Consider the following 20328-nt stretch of genomic DNA (forward strand, 5'->3'; position numbering starts at 1 on the left):
GCGCGCTGATGTCATCACGCACCGTGCGCGCTGACGTCATCACGCACAGCTCGCCCTTGTCCGTCCTCGCCGCCTCGCAATGGAGACCGTCAAGGCCGCAAGTCCCGAACCGGTAACAGAGACACGGGGCGAGAGAGACACGGGGAGAGAGAGAGAGAGACACGGGGAGAGAGAGAGAGACACGGGGAGAGAGAGAGAGACACGGGGAGAGAGAGAGAGACACGGGGAGAGAGAGAGAGACACGGGGAGAGAGAGAGAGACACGGGGAGAGAGAGAGAGACACGGGGAGACTTGACTTTTAGGGCAACTTTATTCCCTCCTGCGCAATTGCGCCGGAGTCATTTTGGTATTTTGTTAGCCCTAGCGGCTGGAGACAGCGAACAACGGCACAGTGCGCCACATTTTGACGCGCAGCGTCAGTATCGCGTCGCCGTTTTCCGCCGTCTTCCGAGGCCAACCCGTCAGAGAGTAAAAGTCAGTTTTCCGTCTGCCACGGTGCAAAGGGCCTGACCGGCCCCCCACCTCTCGCAGAAAACGGCGTGGTCGTCGCCCACGTGCGCATGGTACGCGTGTTCCAGTCGGAGCCACGCTTTGACAAGTCCGCGCGTCGTCGCCACCGCCGAGCAGCCGGCATCCGACGCGCCAGCCTGTTTTTTCTTTCGGGTTTTGTAAATAGCCATTTTGGCTTGTGCACACACGAGACACGGGGAGAGAGAGAGAGACACGGGGAGAGAGAGACACGGGGAGAGAGAGACACGGGGACAGAGACACGTGAAGGTGATATAGGAACACGTGAAGGTGATATAGGAACACGTGAAGGTGATATAGGAACACGTGAAGGTGATATAGGAACACGTGAAAGTGATATAGGAACACGTGAAGGTGATATAGGAACACGTGAAGGTGATATAGGAACGCGTGAAGGTGATATAGGAACACGTGAAGGTGATATAGGAACACGTGAAGGTGATATAGGAACGCGTGAAGGTGATATAGGAACGCGTGAAGGTGATATAGGAACACGTGAAGGTGATATAGGAACACGTGAAGGTGATATAGGAACACGTGAAGGTGATATAGGAACACGTGAAGGTGATATAGGAACACGTGAAGGTGATATAGGAACACGTGAAGGTGATATAGGAACACGTGAAGGTGATATAGGAACACGTGAAGGTGATATAGGAACACGTGAAGGTGATATAGGAACACGTGAAGGTGATATAGGAACGCGTGAAGGTGATATAGGAACGCGTGAAGGTGATATAGGAACGCGTGAAGGTGATATAGGAACGCGTGAAGGTGATATAGGAACACGTGGGTGTACGGTTGGGTGTTGAGAGTGTTGCTCTACGAACCTGGCAACCCGGGTTCGATTCCCGCTCACGGCCAACACCAGTGACAATTATCTGAACCGGTCCTTGGCCTCCCCTAGGTCAACTCGGCCTCAAATGAATACCCAAAGGCGACCGGGCGTGGTGTTGGCCACCCACCCCCTCAGTGCCGGTCTTCATAGTTGCTTGCTAAAAGCACTTGCCCCAACAGTCTGTTAAGGTTATACGGGAGATTTTTGTCTTTGAGTGGGTGAATGATTGGTGAGTGAGCACGTGGTGAGTGGCTGGGCGATGAGAGGATGGGTGAGTGGTTGGTGGGTGAGCGCGGGGGGGGGTGATCGAGTGAGTGGGTGAGTGAGCAGGTGGTGAGTGGCTGGGTGATGAGAGGATGGGTGAGTGGTTGGTGGGTGAGCGGGTGGGTGAGCAGTTGAGTGGGCGGATGAGGAGGTGGGTGACAAGGTGAGTGAGTGGTGAGCGAGTGGATGGTGAGTATGTGGATGGATCGTGAGTGGATGAGTGGTTGGGTAGATGAGTGAGCGAGTGGTTAATGGGTGGGTGGGTTGATGGGTGGGTGGATGAGTGAGTGGGTGGGTGGATGAGTGAGTGGGTGGGCGGGTGAGTGGTGAGCTCGTGGTGACCCTGTCATTTGATTTTCTGTTTCAGGAGCCAGTTGAGAAGGAGGAGGAAGAGGAGGATGTGGTGGTGAGAATCCTTTCCAACGTGGCTTCGCTTGTACCCTCTTTGTGTCTGTGAGTCTCTTTGTGTCTGTGGGTGTTTGTGAGTCTGTGGGTCTCTGTGTGTCTGTCTTTGCGAGTCTCTTGTGAGTTTCCCCTTGCCCCCTCTCTGTCTCCGTGTGTCTGTGAGTTTCTGTGAGTCTCTGTTTCCTCTGGCCCCCTCTCTGTGTCTCTATGAGTCTCTGTTTGTCTTGCACAGTTTCTGTGTAATTGTCTCTGTGTCCCTGTGTGTGTCTGTGAGTCTGTTTTTGTGAGTCTGTGCGTCTCCGGCAAAACAACCCCCTACCTCCTCGTTGGTACTGGATGTTAATGCTGTAGTGAGCAGTGCCATGGGGGGAGGGCCAATTTCAATCGGCCATTCCCCTCATGGTGTTTGTAGCTACTACAGTGGCCAAATTGGGGGCTCTAGATGGGTGCGAGGGGCTGGTAACCCCTCTACCTTGCTTATGCCCCCCCGAAGATGAACATCAGTGGAGGGATGCAGGCAAGGCCAATGAGTCTCATAACTTATATGACCTTGTCACAGGTAATAGCTAAAGTGGCACCCCTCAGGATAGAGTTATCCTGGTGGGTGACTTTAATGTCTGATTTGGCCATGATGCTGGCATCTGGTCTGGAGTGATTGGAAGGCATGGGCCAGATCAGCTCAATAACAACGGTAGGAGGCTGCTAGACTTTTGTGCAGCCCATGGGCTTGGAATTACCAACACGCTGTTCCGACATCTGCGCATCCACACAACATCATGGATGCATGCCGGGTTCAAGCAAGAACATCTGCTGGGCTAAATGCTGAGGGAGGGTGGCATATGTGTGCAGACTGCCATACATGACATCATAATAACAATCTGGACCACTGGACTGGTTCCACAGGATTGGAAGGATGCCCTAGTGGTCCCACTTTTTAAGAAGGGGACCGCACAGACTGTAACAACTACAGGGGCATCTCCTTCAGTGTGCCAGGAAAGGTCCTGGCAAGGATAATTTAACATCGCCTTGCCAGGCACTCTTGAGAAGAGGCATGTGGCGCCCCAATGTGGTTTCAGTAAAGGGCGGTCATGCACAGATGCCATTTTATCTGTCCGTCTGCTACAGCAGAGGTGTTGGGAATTCCAACCGGACCTACATTTTGCATTATTGACCTGGTCAAGGCCTATGATACCATCAGTAGGCATGGGATCTAGGTTCTTCGTGCTTTCAGAGTCGCTGACATTCTCTGCTCCCAATTATTAAGAACCTTCATGATGGTGAGCAGGCCCCTGTAAAACTACGTGGTTGGGAGTAGAGGCCGACCGAAATTCGGTTTTGGTGCCGAAAGTTGGCCTCTTTCGGCATACTTTCGGTGTCGGCCGAAAGTCAATTTTCTACTTTCGGTTTACTTTTGGTTTCGGCCGAAAGTCAATTTTGAACTTTCGGTCTGGTTTCAGTTTCGGCCGAAACTGATATTGACTTTTGGTCGTCATTCGTCAACCGAAGATCTATTTTTAGAATATAATGCTAGTGCTACGTCTATCACTCTACTTATCGGCCGGTCAGTCGGCGCTAGGCAATCCTATGCGATAGGCTGCAAACACACACACGTCAGCAGCAGCAGCTTGGGAGCGAGGTTCCAGCCACAACCATGGTCTGCTAATGTTTTTACGACCGGTCAACAGACGGCTGCATGTCTGGCTGAATGCGGAAAAACTGTTGTTTCTTAACTACAACATTCGTTTGTTTGGATATAATTACCAAGTAAGTAACACCTAAAGATTTAATATTGATTTGAAGCTTTCGTGACTGCAGGAATCCATACTCTTTGGTTCTTTCGGTAAAGTCACGTAGGTAGAAATAAAACAAAATACATCACGATGTTTCGATAGCAACACAAGTCATCGTCTTCAGGTGAAAATCGCGATAGCCGCGATGTCTGCTGCGAGCAGCACGATGTCTGCTGCCTTGTGAAGAGAAGCTGTTACCAGCAAGTTTATATAAGTTTTGGAGAACAAAGGTAGCCGAAGTAGTGTTAATGGGGTATTGTAGTGTCAAGGTAATAAATAGCGTCAGTCTGTGTAATAACCACCGGCATGACTGCATCGACTTACTCATCTCTCATTGCCTTTAACATGATGTTCTCATTGACTTCACTCATTGACTTTGACATGCTTTTCTCATCAACTTTAACATGCTATTCTTGGTTACACATAAACTGACATTGACTTGCTAATTTTTTCATTAACTTTTACATGCTTCTTTCATCAAAATACATATGCTAATCCTACATGCTAATCTGAGCTCTTATGCGCTACGGAAGCTCATTAACTTTGCACTATAATCCAGCATGCTAATCTAAGTTCATTTCCTTTAACATGCCACGCTATTTATTACCTTTACACTATAATATCCCATTAACACTACTTCGGCTACCTTTGTTCTCAAAAACTTATATACACTCTTGCTGGTGACAGCTTCTCTTCACAAGGCATCAGGACATTGTGCTGCTTGCAGCAGACATTGCGGCTATCGCGATTTTCACCTGAAAATGATGGCTTGTGTTGCTATCGAAACGTCGTGATTTGTTTTATTTCTACCTACGTGACTTTACCGAAAGAACCAAAGAGTATCTAAAGATTTGATATTTAGCGACTCTTACTGCAGGCTCTGAATGATTAGTTCTAGATTTATTTTTAATTAAAGTAGCATTGCATCATGACATATTTCATAAATCCTGTGTTTGGTAACTTCGGTTATATACCTTTCTGTCTCGGTCGAAAGTGTAGTTAAACTTTCAGCTTCGGTTTCGGCCGAAAGTGTAGTTAAACTTTCGGTTTCGGCTGAAAGTGTAGTTGAACTTTTGGTTTCGGCCGAAAGTCAATTTGTAACTTTTGGTCTGGTTTGGGTTTCGGCCGAAACCAGAAATTCAGTTTCGATCGGTCCCTAGTTGGGAGTTGGAGCCATTCCCTGTTCACCTTGGGGTGCGACAGGGATGTCCTCTGGCTCCCACATTATTTAACATTTATTTTGACCACGGAGTTGGTGAAGCCTTCGATGGCTGTACCGGAGGAATTTCCATCTGGTACAGATACAATGCGAGGCTAATCGATGCCCGGTTGCGGTCAAGGGATGGCTCTCTATTGGTCAACCATGTTATGTATGCTGATGATCTGGTGATTGCTGCTCACTCAGAGGAGGAGTTGGAGGCACTGCTGCTGAACCTGGAGCGTGCCACTAAGCAGTGGGACCTTGCCATCAGCCCCACCAAAACGAAGCACCTGCCTGGGTATTTTGTACCATCAGACACTCCACCTCCACAACTCCCAATTGGTGATGGGGCAGTTGTGGAGAGATAGTGGAGAGTTTTCCATACCTGGGCAGTATGCTCATGACCGGCTCCGGTTTGACAGCAGAGGTCTCACTCTGAATCAGTCAAGCGGATTTATCTTTTCATCGATTGCATAACACTCTTTGGTTCTTTCGGTAAAGTCACGTAGAAAGAAAAATAAATTACATAATAGCATATGACGTTTCAATTGCAACACAAGCAATCATCATCAGGTACGAATGAAAGAGAAAACAAACCTAGTAAACTAAAATATAATGCAATACAACACAGAGAATCGGCTAACATAAAAGTCAACACCCTACCTGGTTGATTACGTTCTTCCAAATATTTCTACATTTGAGAGAGAGATAAAACACAGACACGGAGACACATAGACAGACACATAAGTAGAGAGAGATAACACAGAGACACACAGAGAGAGACACACACATAGGCACACAAAAGAAACAATGCCTCTGTCGAGGTCTGTGGCTCCACACAACACTTCGGGTCTTCCCGGCCATGGTCATGCCCTCCATTCTCTATGCTTCCAAAACGTGGAACATCTTCACCGGTTAGAAACATTTAGGCTGGCCTGCCTACGATCCATCCTGGGTTTAACCAGGCAAGGCTGCGTTGGCTGGTTCATGTATCCTGCGTGCCCAGCCACCACATGCTTAAACAGCTTTTTTGTTCAGCCGGGGAGAGGGGTCTAAACGGGCGCGGCACGGGCTAGAGAAGAGATGTAGTGATGTGGTACAGGAGGATGTGGAGCTGAGTGGACTTGTCGATGACTGGTACCAACAGTGTCAAGATCGGCCTCTGTGGGGGAGGCTCGTGAAGGACGCTGCTACTTGGGCAGTTAGAGGCAGTCGCCCTCCAGCAACAACGGAGGGCAGAGGAGAGATGCTCAAAACAATGAGCGGAAAGCCGGGTGGCTAAAACACAGCAAGTTGGCACATTAGGGGGCACAGGTGGTGCATCGACCAGTCATGTCAGTCAGTAGACTCATGGCACCTGGGTCTGCCCCGTGACCTCCTGCCGGCGGGCATTCGACACTACATGTGGCCTTAACGTGCACATAGTCTGGCACAAGCACCATGGTGACGTCACTGCCACTTAGGGTCAAATTGCAGTTGTTGTTGTGTCTCTGTGTGTCTCCCTTTGTCCCCTCTGAGTCTCTGTGTCTCTGTGAGTCTTTGTGTGTCTCCCCTTGTCCCCTCTGTAAGTATTTTTGGATCTCTGTCTGTGTGTGTGTCTGTGTGTCTTGTGTATCTGAGTCGGTGAGTCTCTGTGAGTGTTTCTCTGTGTGTCTCCTCTTGTCCCATCTGTGAGTCTCTTGAGTCTCTTTGTGTATCTGTGATTCTGTGTCTCCTCTTGTCCCCTCTGTCTGAGTTTTTGTTAGACTGTGTCTCTGTCTCTGTGAGTCTCTTAGTCTTTGTCTTCCCGTGTCCCCCTCTCTGTGTGTGTCTGTCTCTGTGAGTCTTAAGTTTTTTGGTGGGCAGGCCCGGACAAGGCTACGTGGCAGGGAGTCAGAGCCATTCCCTGTTCACCTTGGGGTGTGACACGGATGTCCTCTGGTGCCTACATTATTTAATACCATCTTTGACCACGTAGTTAGAGAAACTTCCCATGCGTGTACCGGAGGAATTTCTATCTTGTACTGATTGATGCCCGGGTGCGGTTGAGGGATGGCTCCCTATTGGTCAACCGTGTTATGTACGCTGATGATCTGTTGATTGCTGCTCACTCAAGAGGACTTTAAGGTTCTGCTTCTGAACCTGGAACGTGTCACTAAGAGATGCGGCCTTAAACCTACAAACCATTTTTTATTTATCAGGTAAGGCCCGCTGAGCTATTAGCTCTTTTTCAGAAGCAACCTGGCCCCAAATGATAGCTCAAAAAAGTGGCTCATGTGGAAATTTATAGCAGTCGAATACTCAAACGCATGTTTCTAAATGTGGAGGAAAAAAATTTACCTGGAGAAAAATTCACATGACCACGGGGAGAATATGTAAACTCCAAATATACAGGTGTCAGTGTCTGGATCGAACCCACGACCTGCTGTACACCAGGCGAGGTAGTCAACATCTCGCCACTGTGGCGCCCTACCAAAACTAAGCACCTGCCTGGGTATTTTGTGTCATCAACCACTCCACCTCTTCAACTCCCCATTGGTGATGGAGAGAAAGTGGAGAGTTTCCCATACCGGGGTAGTGTGCTTATGACCAGCTCCGGTTTGACAGCATAGGTCTCACTCTGAATCAGTCGAGTGGCATTACCTTTCATTGGCTGCATAATGCTGTGTGGAAGCTACCTGGTCTATCATTCCACACAGACCTTCGGGTCTTCTCAGCCACAGTCATGCCCTCAATTCTCTATGCTTGCGAAACGTAGAGCCCTCCCCGTTGAGGCAGCACTGTTCGCGAAGCTGTGAGTGTCTATATTCGTCTCTGTGTGACTTTGTGTTTCCGTGTAAGCTTCCGTGTGAGTCTGTCAGTCCGCGAGTCTCCATGCGAGTCCATGAGTCTCTGTGTGAGTCCCTGAGAGTCTCCGTGTGAGTTTCTGTGTGTGTCTCTGCGTGAGTCTCCATGTGAGTCTGACTCCACGTCTCTCCCAGGACCCCAGGGATGCGGTGATAGAGCGCTGCACACGAGGCTGTGAGTCTCTCAAGGCGGAGCTCTCCAGCTGCGAGGCTCGCGTCTCGTCCCGGACTCGCACCCAGGAGACCTGTGCCCAGGAGCTGCTGGACCTGATCCACTGCCAGGACCACTGTGTACGTCTCCACGGCTACCGCCGTAGCAACTGCGGCAACCAACATCACTGCGGCATCACTGTAGAGACTCCCATGATCGTAGCAACTACCATCGTCATAGCAGCAACTACCATCACCACAGCAATCACTGTAGTAACCACAATCACTGTAGGAAAAACAACCAATACCCGCCATTCGCCATTAAGTGACAGTGACATCACGACGGCGCCTGTGTCAGGCCAGGTGCACTTTGAGGCCATGTGAAGTGTCGAAGCCTCGCTTACAGGAGGTCTCGGGACAGACCGAGCTGCCATAGATTGGTTGACTGAGATGACCGGTAGATGCACAAGCTATACTTGCTTCCTTTTAGCTACCTGGCGCTCTGCTCATTGTTGTGAGCGTCACTCCTCTGCCCTCCATTGTTGCTGGAGGGCGACTTCCTCCAACTGCCCAGTAGCATCCTTCACGAGCCTCCTCCATAGAGGCCGATCTTGACACCACTGGTACCAGTCGTCGGCAAGTCCACTCAGCTCCACATCTTCCCCTACCACATCAGTCCATCCCTTCTCCAGCCCATGTTGTTCACGTTTAGCCCCTTCTATGCAGCCAAACAGAAGCTGCTTGGGCATGCCATGGCTGGACATGCAGGCTACATGACCCAGCCAAGGCAGCCTTGCCTGCTGGAGGAGCTCACTGACCAGAATGTGTCCAGATCTTTCAAGCATTTGTGAGCTCCTCACACAATTCAGCCTGTTTAAACCCAGGATGGATAGTAGGCATGCCAGCCTGAATGTTTCTAACCTGGCGCAGATGTTCCATTAGAGGGGTCCACGTTTCATAAGCATAGAGAAGGGAAGGCATGACTGTGCCAAGAAGACCTGAAGCTTCGTGCGGACCAACAAACCAGGTAGCTTTCACACAGCTTTGCGCAGCCGATGAAAAGATAATGCCACCCAACTGATTCGGAGTGAGACTTCCTCTGTTAAACCGGAGCTGGTCATATGCACACTGCCCAGGTATGGGAAACTCTCCACTCTCGCCACAACTGCTCCATCACCAATGAGGAGCTGAGGGGGTTGAGTGTTTGGTGCCACAAAATACCCAGGCAGGTGCTTAGTTTTGGTGGGGCTGATGGTAAAATCCAACCTATTAGTGGCACACTCCAGGTTCAGCAGCAGCACCTCCAACTCCTCTAAGTGAGCAACAATCAGTAGATCATCAGCATGCCTAACATGGTTGACCAATAAGGTGCCATCCCTCAACAGCATGCATGCATCGATCAGCCTCCCGTTGTATCTGTTCCAGATGGAAATTCATCCGGTACAGCCATGGAAATCTTCTCGAACTATGAGGTCATAGATGTTGTTAAATAATGTGCGAGCACCCCAAGGTGAACAGGGAATGGCTCTGACTCCTGGCCACGTAGCTTTACCCGGGCCTGTTCACCATCATGAAGGCCCTAAATGATTGTGAAGAAAAATGTATGCACTCCAAAAGCACCAAGAACTATCCACAGCCCTGGCCTGTTGATGGTATCATAGGCCTTCACCAGGTCAATAAAGCAGAGATGTAGGTCCTGTTGGAATTTCCTACATCTCTGCTGTAGCAGCCACCACCACCATCATCACCGCAATCACAACACAGCAACCAACATCACCATAGCTGCAACCACACCATAGAAATCACATTCACTGTAGCAGCAACCACCATCGCCGTAGCAACCACCATTACAGGAACCACAGGAATGAGTAGTGATGATGACGTTGACGATGATGATGTTACTGTTGTTGCAGGTCGCAAAACATCTTTTTTCTAAACTCAAATGAAGAAACACCATCTCAACCTCACCCCACCGACCCCCCCCCCCATCCTAACCCCCAGTTGCCTGTCGATGCTGTGCGTGCTATAAGCGCCAATAATAAATACTGAGTTGTCTCCAAAGTCCCTGTCTCCACAATCTCTCTCCCTGCTACACTAAGGTGTTTGATTTTTTGCCCCCCTGATTCTGCTCAATATTTCCTCTTCATACTTCGTCTCCTTGTTCTCGAGTGCCTCCATGTTCTGGGAATACGTTTTAGTTGTAGTCATAGGTTGCATAGTTCCAACCACTGAGGCATGGACAGTCCTTAACACGGTCCTGATAACTGCAAAAAAGGGAGTGGCTCTTTTTTTGAACAAAACAATGAATGGGGCGTGGGAAGTTGCGAATATTGGGTGGTGGTTTACTCCCCCACCGAAAATGAACATCTGTGAATGGAAACAGGCAAGAACAATGAGTCCGATGCCTTCTATGGCTTGTGATGGGTGCTGGCTAAAGTGGCTCGGTTTAGAGTCCTATTAGGTGACATTAATGCCTGAGTGGGTTATGATACAGGCTCTTGGGTGCAGATCAGCTAAATTACAATATTTAGAGGCTACTATACTTCTATGCAGCCCATGGGCTATTAATCCCCAACATGCTGTTCTATAATCTGGGTCCAAGCAAAAAGATCTGCTGAAATACATAGTGACAAGAGCGAATGTGGGCCCATGGCCTTGACACGAGGACCTACCGTGCAGCTGATCTTCCCACTGACCATCGGCTTGGTCACAGAAATATGTGCTTGTGAGTCTTCCACTCCAGTGGTGGGTGTCCATCTAGAACAGGGGTGGGGAATGTCCAGCCCGCGGGCCGTACAAGGCCCGCAAAATCATTTGGTCTGGCCCTGCCAAGGCAACCGCAGGCGGGACTCGAAATTCAATAAATCTAGGAGCAAATCTGGAAAAGCAGTTGCTTGTAGCAACATCATCAATACCAGCTAACATCACATGCCTCACCAAAGAGAAGCAGTTCCACCAGCCATCACATTAGGGGTGAGTTAATTAAATGTTTGATCAAATATAACAGGCAAATTTTAAGTTGATAATTTTGTACGGCCCGCGAATTATGTTATAAATATCTAAGTGGCCCTTGGCAGATAAAAGGTTCCCACTCCTGATCTAGGACCTCATTCAAACCCACAGTGGCCTGGTTTCAGCCAGCTGATGAAAGTTGCAAGCAAGAATTCCATCATCGCTTTCAGCTGGGGTTGGCATCACCCCCCTTTCCTCCTGATGCCCATCCATCTTGGGTTTAACCAGGCTGGATTGTGAGAAGCTCACAAATCCTTGAAGGATTTTGGACATTCCCATCAAGTGAGCTCCTCTGACGGGCAATGCTTGCGTTGGCTGGGTCATATATCCAACATACCCAGCCACCACATGTCCAAGCAACTTCTGTTGGGCCAGAGGGGTCGAAATGGACACCACACGGGCTGGAAAAGGGATGGACTGATGCAGTCAAGGGAAATGTGGAGCTGATGGACTTGCTGAAGACGGCGCTCAGGGGAGAGTTGAATTATGGCGACATGGGTATTACAGAATAAGAAATTGTGAGGTTGAGCCATTGTCTCAAAGAGCACTTGCCTCTAGAGCCTGTTTTGTTATTAGGAGATATTTGTCTTTGCTTGCTGTGTAGGGGACAGGGAAAGAGTGCTCTTAGCATATAGAGAATTACAAATATAATGATAATAACAATGTTATCTCTCTATGAAAACATCACTGCGTCTCAAGACTCCTTTTTAAGAGATGCATGCCCTGGAACGGCTGACCAGTTCCATGAAACAGGTGTTTGGCTTTGTGTGGGAATGAACCGGAGTACCGGGAGAAACGCCCACCTTGCACATGAGAGAATAACACTCGCAGTTCTGCAACCAGATGGAATTCACAGACCCACTTGCTGTACTGCTAGATAAAGGCATTCCTATGTATTATCTGCAGTAATGCTTTTTTGCTATACTTCACCATTACGCCCAGTATGCGTTGGTGAAGCGAAGGGGGCAGGACTGATTCTTTCATCTCTCGACTCTGATTTCAGGCCATGGGTGTGTCGTGCGGTGCTCTAAGCACTGCAACTGCTCCACCCGATATGCTTGTGCACCGTTGCACGTAAGATATTCAATCGAAATAGAGTTTCCAGATTAAATTTTTTATGGAATAAAAAATATAGGGTGTTTTAAAAGAATGGACCCGATTTAAAATTGCTATATCTCTGCAACCACGAACTGTCCATGAATGAAACTCTTACCACTTGAAAGGGCGGGGCATAGAGTTTCAAATGACGGAGCACCGCCACATTGGCACCTGCTGGTTCGACGTTTTCTAAATGACACACTGCCTCGACGTTGGATAGGTCGCATGGAACCCCAAGACTTGGCGCTACACTCTTGGCACCCAAGATCCTCAGACATCACACCCTGCGACTTTTTCTTGTGGGGATACATCAAAGACCGTGTTTTTGTGTCACCATTAGCTACTAATCTGGATGACCTCAAAAACAGAATCACGGCAGCGGTGACTTCAGTGGAAGAAGACACTTTGAGAGGCATTTGGGACGAATTCAACTATCGTCTCGATGTTGTCCATACAGCAGGTGGAGGGCACATAGAGCATTTATAAAATGGTTAGTAAAACTTGATAACTCAGATGCGGTACCGAAGACACAAATGAAAATTTAAAACTCGACATATAATGACAACATGTCTGATCAACAAATATGAAGGAAACATGACAGCAACTGTGGGGGCCGGCGTCCACCCCACCGCCCTTGCCGGGCAGGTGGGGCCGCAACGTCCGCCCCCTCTACTCCCTCCTCCACCATGTCGATCGGCTCCCGCCGGGCCCCCGCCGACCGGATGATCGGCCCCCCGTGCTAGCGCCCTCTCTGAGGGACATGGCTAAATTGCTGGCTCACCATCGCACGGAGATATTCCACACACGCCCGCGTACACCACCACTAATGCTAACGCACGGCGCGAATGCGCGTGCCCCTGCAGGCGATTATATCCTAACATGTGCACAAACCTAACACGCGCACACACCACGGCTAACGCGAGCGCGACTGCGCTAACGGGTGGACACCTGCAGGCGATTATATCAACGAGTGCTCACACCCCGGCTTACATGGAAGTGCAAACGTGCGTGCTCCTGCGGGCGATTATATTCTAACACAAGCACGCCCCCACCGCTAATGCTAACGCGATCGTGCGAACGCACACCTGCAGGCGATTATATCAACGAGCGCTCGTGCTGCAGCTCTACCCTCACTCTCACCACGCGTCCGCCCACGCAGCCACTTCACACATCACAGACACTGCACCGATGCTCTGTGTTAACGTTTATTCACGGCGCAAACCCTGCACTGCCCGGAGAGAATTTTCTGCGAGCAGAGCCTAGCCTACTGCTATCTAAGTCCCCAAACACTCACATGCCCTATAACGTACCTCACAGCTGTACTCACGGCTATGAGAGTTGGAGGGAGGATGACGAACACGTTCCTTCGGAGTGGGCAGGTAGGAACTTGGTTGGACAGCGCAGCGTTGGGGGGGGGGCAGTTGGATGAGTGGGCATGTTGACCCTTCTCCCCCACCCTCCCCGACATCGTCAACCAATCGCGGCGTAGCTTGGTGTTCGGTGAGGAGGTGCATGGGTGGGCGGAATTCCGGATATGCACGACAGACAGACAGACACATAATCCCTGGTGGGCAGTGTGGAACCTGTTGTTCCTACCTGTATAACACTCTAGGTAACTAAGACTCACACACACACTCACTCTCACACTCTCAGACACACACACACTCACTCTCAGACTCACACACACACTCACATCTCACACTCTCAGACTCACACACACATACACTCACTCTCACACTCTGACTCACACACAAATACACTCACTCACACACTCTCAGACTCACACACACATACACTCACACTCTCAGACTCACACACACACTCCCTCTCACACTCTCAGACTCACACACATACACTCACTCTCAGACTCACACACACACTCTCACACTCTCAGACTCACACACACCCACTCAATGTCACACTCTCAGACTCACACACACACTCACTCTCACACTCTCAGACACACACACTCACGCCCACACTCTCACACACATACTCACTCTCACACTCTCAGACTCACACACACACTCACCACTCACACTCTCAGACTCACACACACATACACTCACTCTCACACTCTCAGACTCACACACACACACACTCTCACACTCAAACACTCTCAGACTCACACACTCACACTCTCATACTCACACATACATACACTCACACTCTCAGACTCACACATACACTCACTCTCACACACACAAACACTCACTCTCACACTTTCAGACTCACATACACACTCTCTCAGACTCACACACACACTCTCACACTGTCAGACTCACACACACACTCAGCGCGGCGTTCAGTGGGGGGGGGCAATTGGATGAGTGGGCGTGTTTACTTTCCCCCCACCCTCCCCGACATCCTCAGCCCCCTTAACTATCGGCCCCTCCCCCTTGCTTAGGCACCTCCCCTTACCCCCCTCCCTCAGGCCCCTCCACTGACCCCCCTCCCTTAGGCCCCTCCCCTGACCCCCCCCCCCCATATCTTTAGGCCCCTCCCCTGACCTCCCTTCCCTTAGGTCCCTTTATATATGCACGACAGTCAGACAGACAGACAAAAAATCCCTGGTGGGCAGTGTGGAACATTGTTCCTACCTGTAAAAAACATTGCCTATCACTGCCTCGTAGCAGCACTCGCTGGCATCACACGGATGATGCGAGCAGCTCGAGGAGGCAGGACGGCAGGGGGGGGGTCTTGGCGACCAAGCTGTTGAAGATGATAACTGTCCTGAACCGTTTTTTTGGCTCCCTTTTTTATGCCCCTTGACTTTGAACATACAGGGTTACGTCATCCAGCACAGCCAATCGTACGCCTACCTGTGATTTTCAAGCGTTTTTCTTGCCTTACATGTGTAATGCGAGCAAGGATTGAGGGGGGCGGAGTCTGGGTCACGTGAGGAGAGGGAGGAGTTAAGGTCACGTGGGGGAGAGGATTTAGGGGGAGAACCGGAAGGGGATCGGGGAGTTGAAATGGAGTGAAACAGGAGGAGGCCACGCTGGGCGGTACGGGGAGGGTGGCGCGATCGCCACGTGTTGGGAGACGTCGGCACCGTCAGCCATCGGTGTCAGGACGCAGAGGGCTAGCGGGCTGTGGAAGGCTAGCTGCAGAGCGGAGCAGCAGTGTGGCTGCAGAGCGGAGCAGCAGGGTGGCTGCAGAGCGGAGCAGTAGTGTGGCTGCAGGGCGGAGCAGCAGTGAGGCTGCAGAACGGAGCAGCAGGGTGGCTGTGGAGTGATCGTCGGAGGAGACGCGGGCCTGAGCGAGGACGCCGTGTGAGCGAGATTTATACGAACCCAAATAAAGGACAACGGAGATCGACACTGAGAAAGAGTCCTTTATTACACATGGAGTGTTGCGACGGTTACGTTTCAATCTATTGTCTGTGTACCCGTACTCATTAATTTCTGACTCAGCCTGTTTAATATGGAAGGATGTCCGGCTGGCGTATACACACCCTGCCCGTGTGCATTCGGTCTGTGGCGCTGGGATCCCCTGACCTCATTGTCTGCTCTGCTCGCTTAATATATCACTCCAGCTCCCCTCCCCGATGTCGTGCATGACTCATTGTGGCTGGCCCGGTGAACCTGTGCGCCCATACAATTTTAAGTGAATTTAGGGGCACCACAATGGGACTTGCCCTGTGGGGGTCGGCCAATCTCCTTGCACCGGGAAACCGCGGGACTTCCCCCCTAGAGGCCCTTCGGATGAAAACCCGTTGTACCAGGCGATCCCCCGCCAGGACACTACGTGTGTGTGCTGCGGAGTCACGTGGAACCACATAACACACTGCGCTACTTTTGATGCGGTTATCTGGCTTGACCACCTGAATGTAAAATTGTAGTTGTTACTCTGCACCTATATCAGCCATACGAAAAAAGAAGACAAAATGGCAGGGGAGGGACAGGTAGAGAATGAGAAATGGAGAAGCGGTGAGGCTTTAAGAGAGGAAAAGAAGGAGGTTAAGGAGGGGGGCTGCTTAATGTACGGTTATTCCAGTGGAGGTGTGCAGGGAGGGAGAAGGATTGTGTGCAGGGAGATGGAGGGACAGAGAGAGACAGAGAAGATTGGAAATGAAGAGGATGAGAGTGGGCAGGGCTAGTGGTGAAGTGGGATGAGTTAGTAGAGGAGTGGGCAGGGTAGTGGTGAAGTGGGTTAGGCTAATGGAGGAGTGGCTCTCTGTATGAGTCTGGACGTTTTTCGTGACCCTGTAGCTTTGAGTTAATATACGAGTCTCTTTGTGAATGTGTTTGTCGAAGCGAGACTGTGTGTCTGTGTGAGTCTATGCATCCCTGTAAGTCTCTAGTTCAGTGTTGTACATTTATCTGTGTTTGTCTTTTGTGTCCATATGAGTCTGTATATCTCAATGTGAGTCTGCAAATCTCCGTGAGTTTATGGGTTTGTGTGAAACCGAGTGTCAGTATTTCGACTGGTATCACTGTGATATCCACTTTCGTGGGCTACTTTCTAAAATGCACTGCACCGTGAGATATCCAAACATTAGTAGGTCGATAGCATTGGGTATAATATCTAAACTATTCAATAATATTGAAACATTTATATGAGTAACCAGGAGACTCCTCTTGTGAGTTACACCGAGTTTGTATTCTTCAGCACGTAGTCAATGCGAGAAGTTAGAATGATTGACATGCAAGAGAAGCAAGTGGAGTGAGCCAAATGGAAGGGTGGGTGGGGGAAGCAAGGGTGGGTGGGGAAGGGTGGGTGGGGAAGGAAGGGTGGGTGGGGAAGGAAGGGTGGGTGGGGGGGTACCTGCAAGCACTGTGTGGTGTTACATTTGATGTTTTATTAAATTATTTTACAATTTTCATTTGTATCTCTCACGGTAATAAAGTTGCTCAAGAGTGGAACATTATGGGTCTGAAACGTCGCTTAGTTTTAACATGGGACTTAATGGGGTAATGATGAGTGTTCGACGAGTTTTCGCTTATCGAACATTTTCCACGGAACGTATCTCACTCGTGAAGCGAGACACGCCTGTTACATTGTACCAAGATAATGTTGGTTGATTGAGTTACTCACCAGGTGACTTGTCATTGGTCAGTGAGCTCACCTCACGATAACCACCAATGTGATCAGCTCACCTTTCACGCAAACCGCGCGATGCACTGACGCTTACTCTACTACTGAGATACCAGGCCAGTTACTTAACATATAATTATTATTATTATCATATTTAAAATCACGCTACATATTAAATGTGGAATATCTGAGCCTGTTGTGCCTCCACAAAACAGAGCTTGTATCCCGGCTGATATCGTCTGCATCAGACCAACGTGGCCTCACCATAGTCCAGGTCTTCCCTCGCACTGCTCCACTCGGAAATTCCCTCCCATCGTTCTTGTCCCAAGTTCTTTGATACATCATGGGTCAATGTCTAGAAAGTGTTAACGCTCATCTATTACAACTTGAATTGTGCTGTTTGTTGCTGGCCGCTTTGCGTTATTGGCCTTTGTGCCTGCCCTCGGCAACCGCGATTTAAGACAAAATGCCGATTTGTTTTTGGCTATGAAGTAGTCTCACCCCCACACTGTGTGAGTGTGTGAACTGTTATACGTGTAGGTGTGTATGCGTCCGACACGTGCGTGGTTATAAATCCCCCTCACACTGTATGCGTGTGTGTACTGTGTTATACGTGTAGGTGTGTATGTGTCCTACACGTGCGTGGTTATAAATTCCCTCCACGTGCACCGCTCACGATTCCAGTGCAAAACCACTCCCTGTGTAACGGTTACAATACATTTTTACCCCAAGTTACATCACATGCATTGCTATTTAAAACTCTGTTTTTCACAACGCTCACTATGACCATCGTTTCCACTATCAACTCACCTACCTACAAACTGGCCGTTTTCTGTCTGATACCTTGCTTCCATTTATGGGCAAGACTGCCTCAGCAGTACGTAACTCAGCTCACTTGGTCTCTCTAATCAAAGGCATTTCACTGTCCTCAGATTATTTGCTCGTCAGCGTTGATGCAGTTTCTCTGTTCACCAACGTTCCTGTACCTGACACCTTAGCAATAATTTAAGATTTAGTCCAACATGGACTGAATCCTGATGTTCCTACTCTGGTTAGGCACTGCCTTACCAACACTTACTTCACCTGGAATGGTACTTTCTACAAACAATATGTAGGTACCCCATGGGTTCCCCTATCACCAGTGAAAGCGAATATTTTCATGGAGAAATTTGAAACAGATGTCATCCAGACATCCACCCTACGTCCGTTCTTGTGGAAGAGATATGTGGATGACACATTCGTCATTTGGCCACATGGCCTGCCAGCATTGAACCAATTTCTCAACCACATGAATTCCATACACCCATCCATCAAATTCACCATGGAAGTGGAGAAGGATGGTAAGCTACCATTCCTTAATGTTTTGTTTGAGAACACTCTGTCTATAGGAAAGCCACCCACACAGATTCCTATCTGAAACCTGATTCTTACCACCATCCGGCACAGAAGAATTCCCTCATCAAAACACTACACCATAGGGCCCACTGCATTTACGACCAACACCACTTAGCCAGTGAACTGGAACACGTACACCAGGCCCTCAAGATGGATGGATACTCGGACCGCATTGTTCGCAAAGCTGTTTCTACAACCATGGAGAAACAACCCCCTGAGAATTTGATCGAAACCGTCACGTTGCCATACATAGCAGGTGTTACCAAATTTTTTTCCAAAACCTTAAACAAACACCAGATCCAGGTTCGATTCAATACAGTACACAAAATCCGTGATCTAATCCCATCTGTGAAGGATGGCATTCCTGACATGCAATATCCTGGAGTCTATAAACTGAGTTGAACCTGCGGCAGCAGTTAAATTTGGGAAACGACATGTCTCGGACCGTGTTCGCGAACACAAGGCAGATCTGAAACACGGCAGAACCAATACCTCTGCCGTGGCTGACCATTGTTATAATTCTGTGGGCTCGCATGATGTTGTTTTTTCCGAGACCAAGGTACTCTGCAAACCTTCGGGCTACTATCAATGGTTTGTTCATGAAGCCATATAAACATAGACATACCATCAACCGAGAAGATGCATATATATTGAGCAATCATTGGAAGGATGTTATTAACCAGGTAAAACCATAACTGTTTATGGTTGTTCCATCATATCTGTTGGGTACGAGTCTATTTTTCTGATTTAATTTCCCCCCGCATCCACAGCGTTCCCAGCCTCCCACTTCCAGCCCCGCCCACTCCCCCCCCCCCCCCCCCCGCTTCACGTCCTCTCTCCCCCTAGCGCTCACGCAGTGCCCCCCATCTCCCTACACCCCCCCCCCCCTCTCTCCTTTTGCTCCCCCCCCCCTTTCTTACCTATATAACCTCTTGCCACGGCAGCTCTCTCGCCCACTGCATTGGCATTGTTGCTGCATTGGCATTGCTGCTACATTGGCATTGTTGCTGCATTGGCATTGTTGCTGCATTGGCATTGTTGCTGCATTGACATTGTTGCTGCATTGGCATTGTTGCTTCATTGGCACTCGTGCACCACCCATGCTCCTGGTGCTGTTGATAAACTTGTGCTACGCCCATCCCCAAACCTTTATAAACAGTTTGCCTTTAGAGGCTGACTCCTTTGCCTGATGACGACCGCTTGTGTTGCGATCAAAACGTCGTGATTTGTTTTATTTTATTTTATTTCTAACTACGTGACATTACCGAAAGAACCAAAGAGTATGGATTACTGCAGTCAAGCTTCAAATCAAGATTGCTCACTATGACCGTGACGTTTAGTGACGGTTAATGCGAAAGTTTCTGTTTGTGGGTCTCGTGGAAATCTGCCGGCAGGGGTTGTGATTAATAATGCGAAAAGCATAACTCAGTGGTGTAAGTGCCCACTCGCTTCACTCATTTGCAGACACGCAAACATTCACGAAAGACAAAGATAGCCAGTATAGCTTGAACAGGATATTATGGAAAGTTCAGTTCGTGAGTATTTATGTAAATATGTTGAACTTCTTTTGCACCGTATGCAGCCAACCGTGATAATCGGAGGTGCGGGGTAAGGACAACAAACTAAACACAAAAACCAGTTCTAAAGAAAATAGAGTTCAATTTTGATTTAAAAGTGCATAGCTCCCAGTGGCTTCCTAATATCTGATGGAAGAGCTTTTCAGATGGCCGCAGAAGCGCATCTAAAATCGCGCGATGCAGTGACCGTCTTTGTTCGATGGCG

The 20328-nt window shown here is 49.2% G+C and overlaps 1 protein-coding gene across 1 annotated transcript; it reads left to right on the forward strand.

Moving 5' to 3' along the window:
* The first annotated feature begins 12 nt into the window (after positions 1-12).
* Positions 13-10062, forward strand: LOC144953601 (cytochrome b-c1 complex subunit 6, mitochondrial-like). Its single transcript, XM_078884166.1, has 4 exons — positions 13-112; positions 1998-2036; positions 7987-8142; positions 9915-10062. The coding sequence occupies exons 1-4, from the start codon at positions 80-82 to the stop codon at positions 9945-9947; spliced, it is 261 nt and encodes an 86-aa protein (XP_078740292.1). The 5' UTR covers positions 13-79; the 3' UTR covers positions 9948-10062.
* Positions 10063-20328: the final 10266 nt, after the last annotated feature.

The sequence above is a fragment of the Lampetra fluviatilis genome, chromosome 79 (genome assembly GCF_964198595.1).
Source record: "Lampetra fluviatilis chromosome 79, kcLamFluv1.1, whole genome shotgun sequence".
NCBI lineage: Eukaryota > Metazoa > Chordata > Hyperoartia > Petromyzontiformes > Petromyzontidae > Lampetra > Lampetra fluviatilis.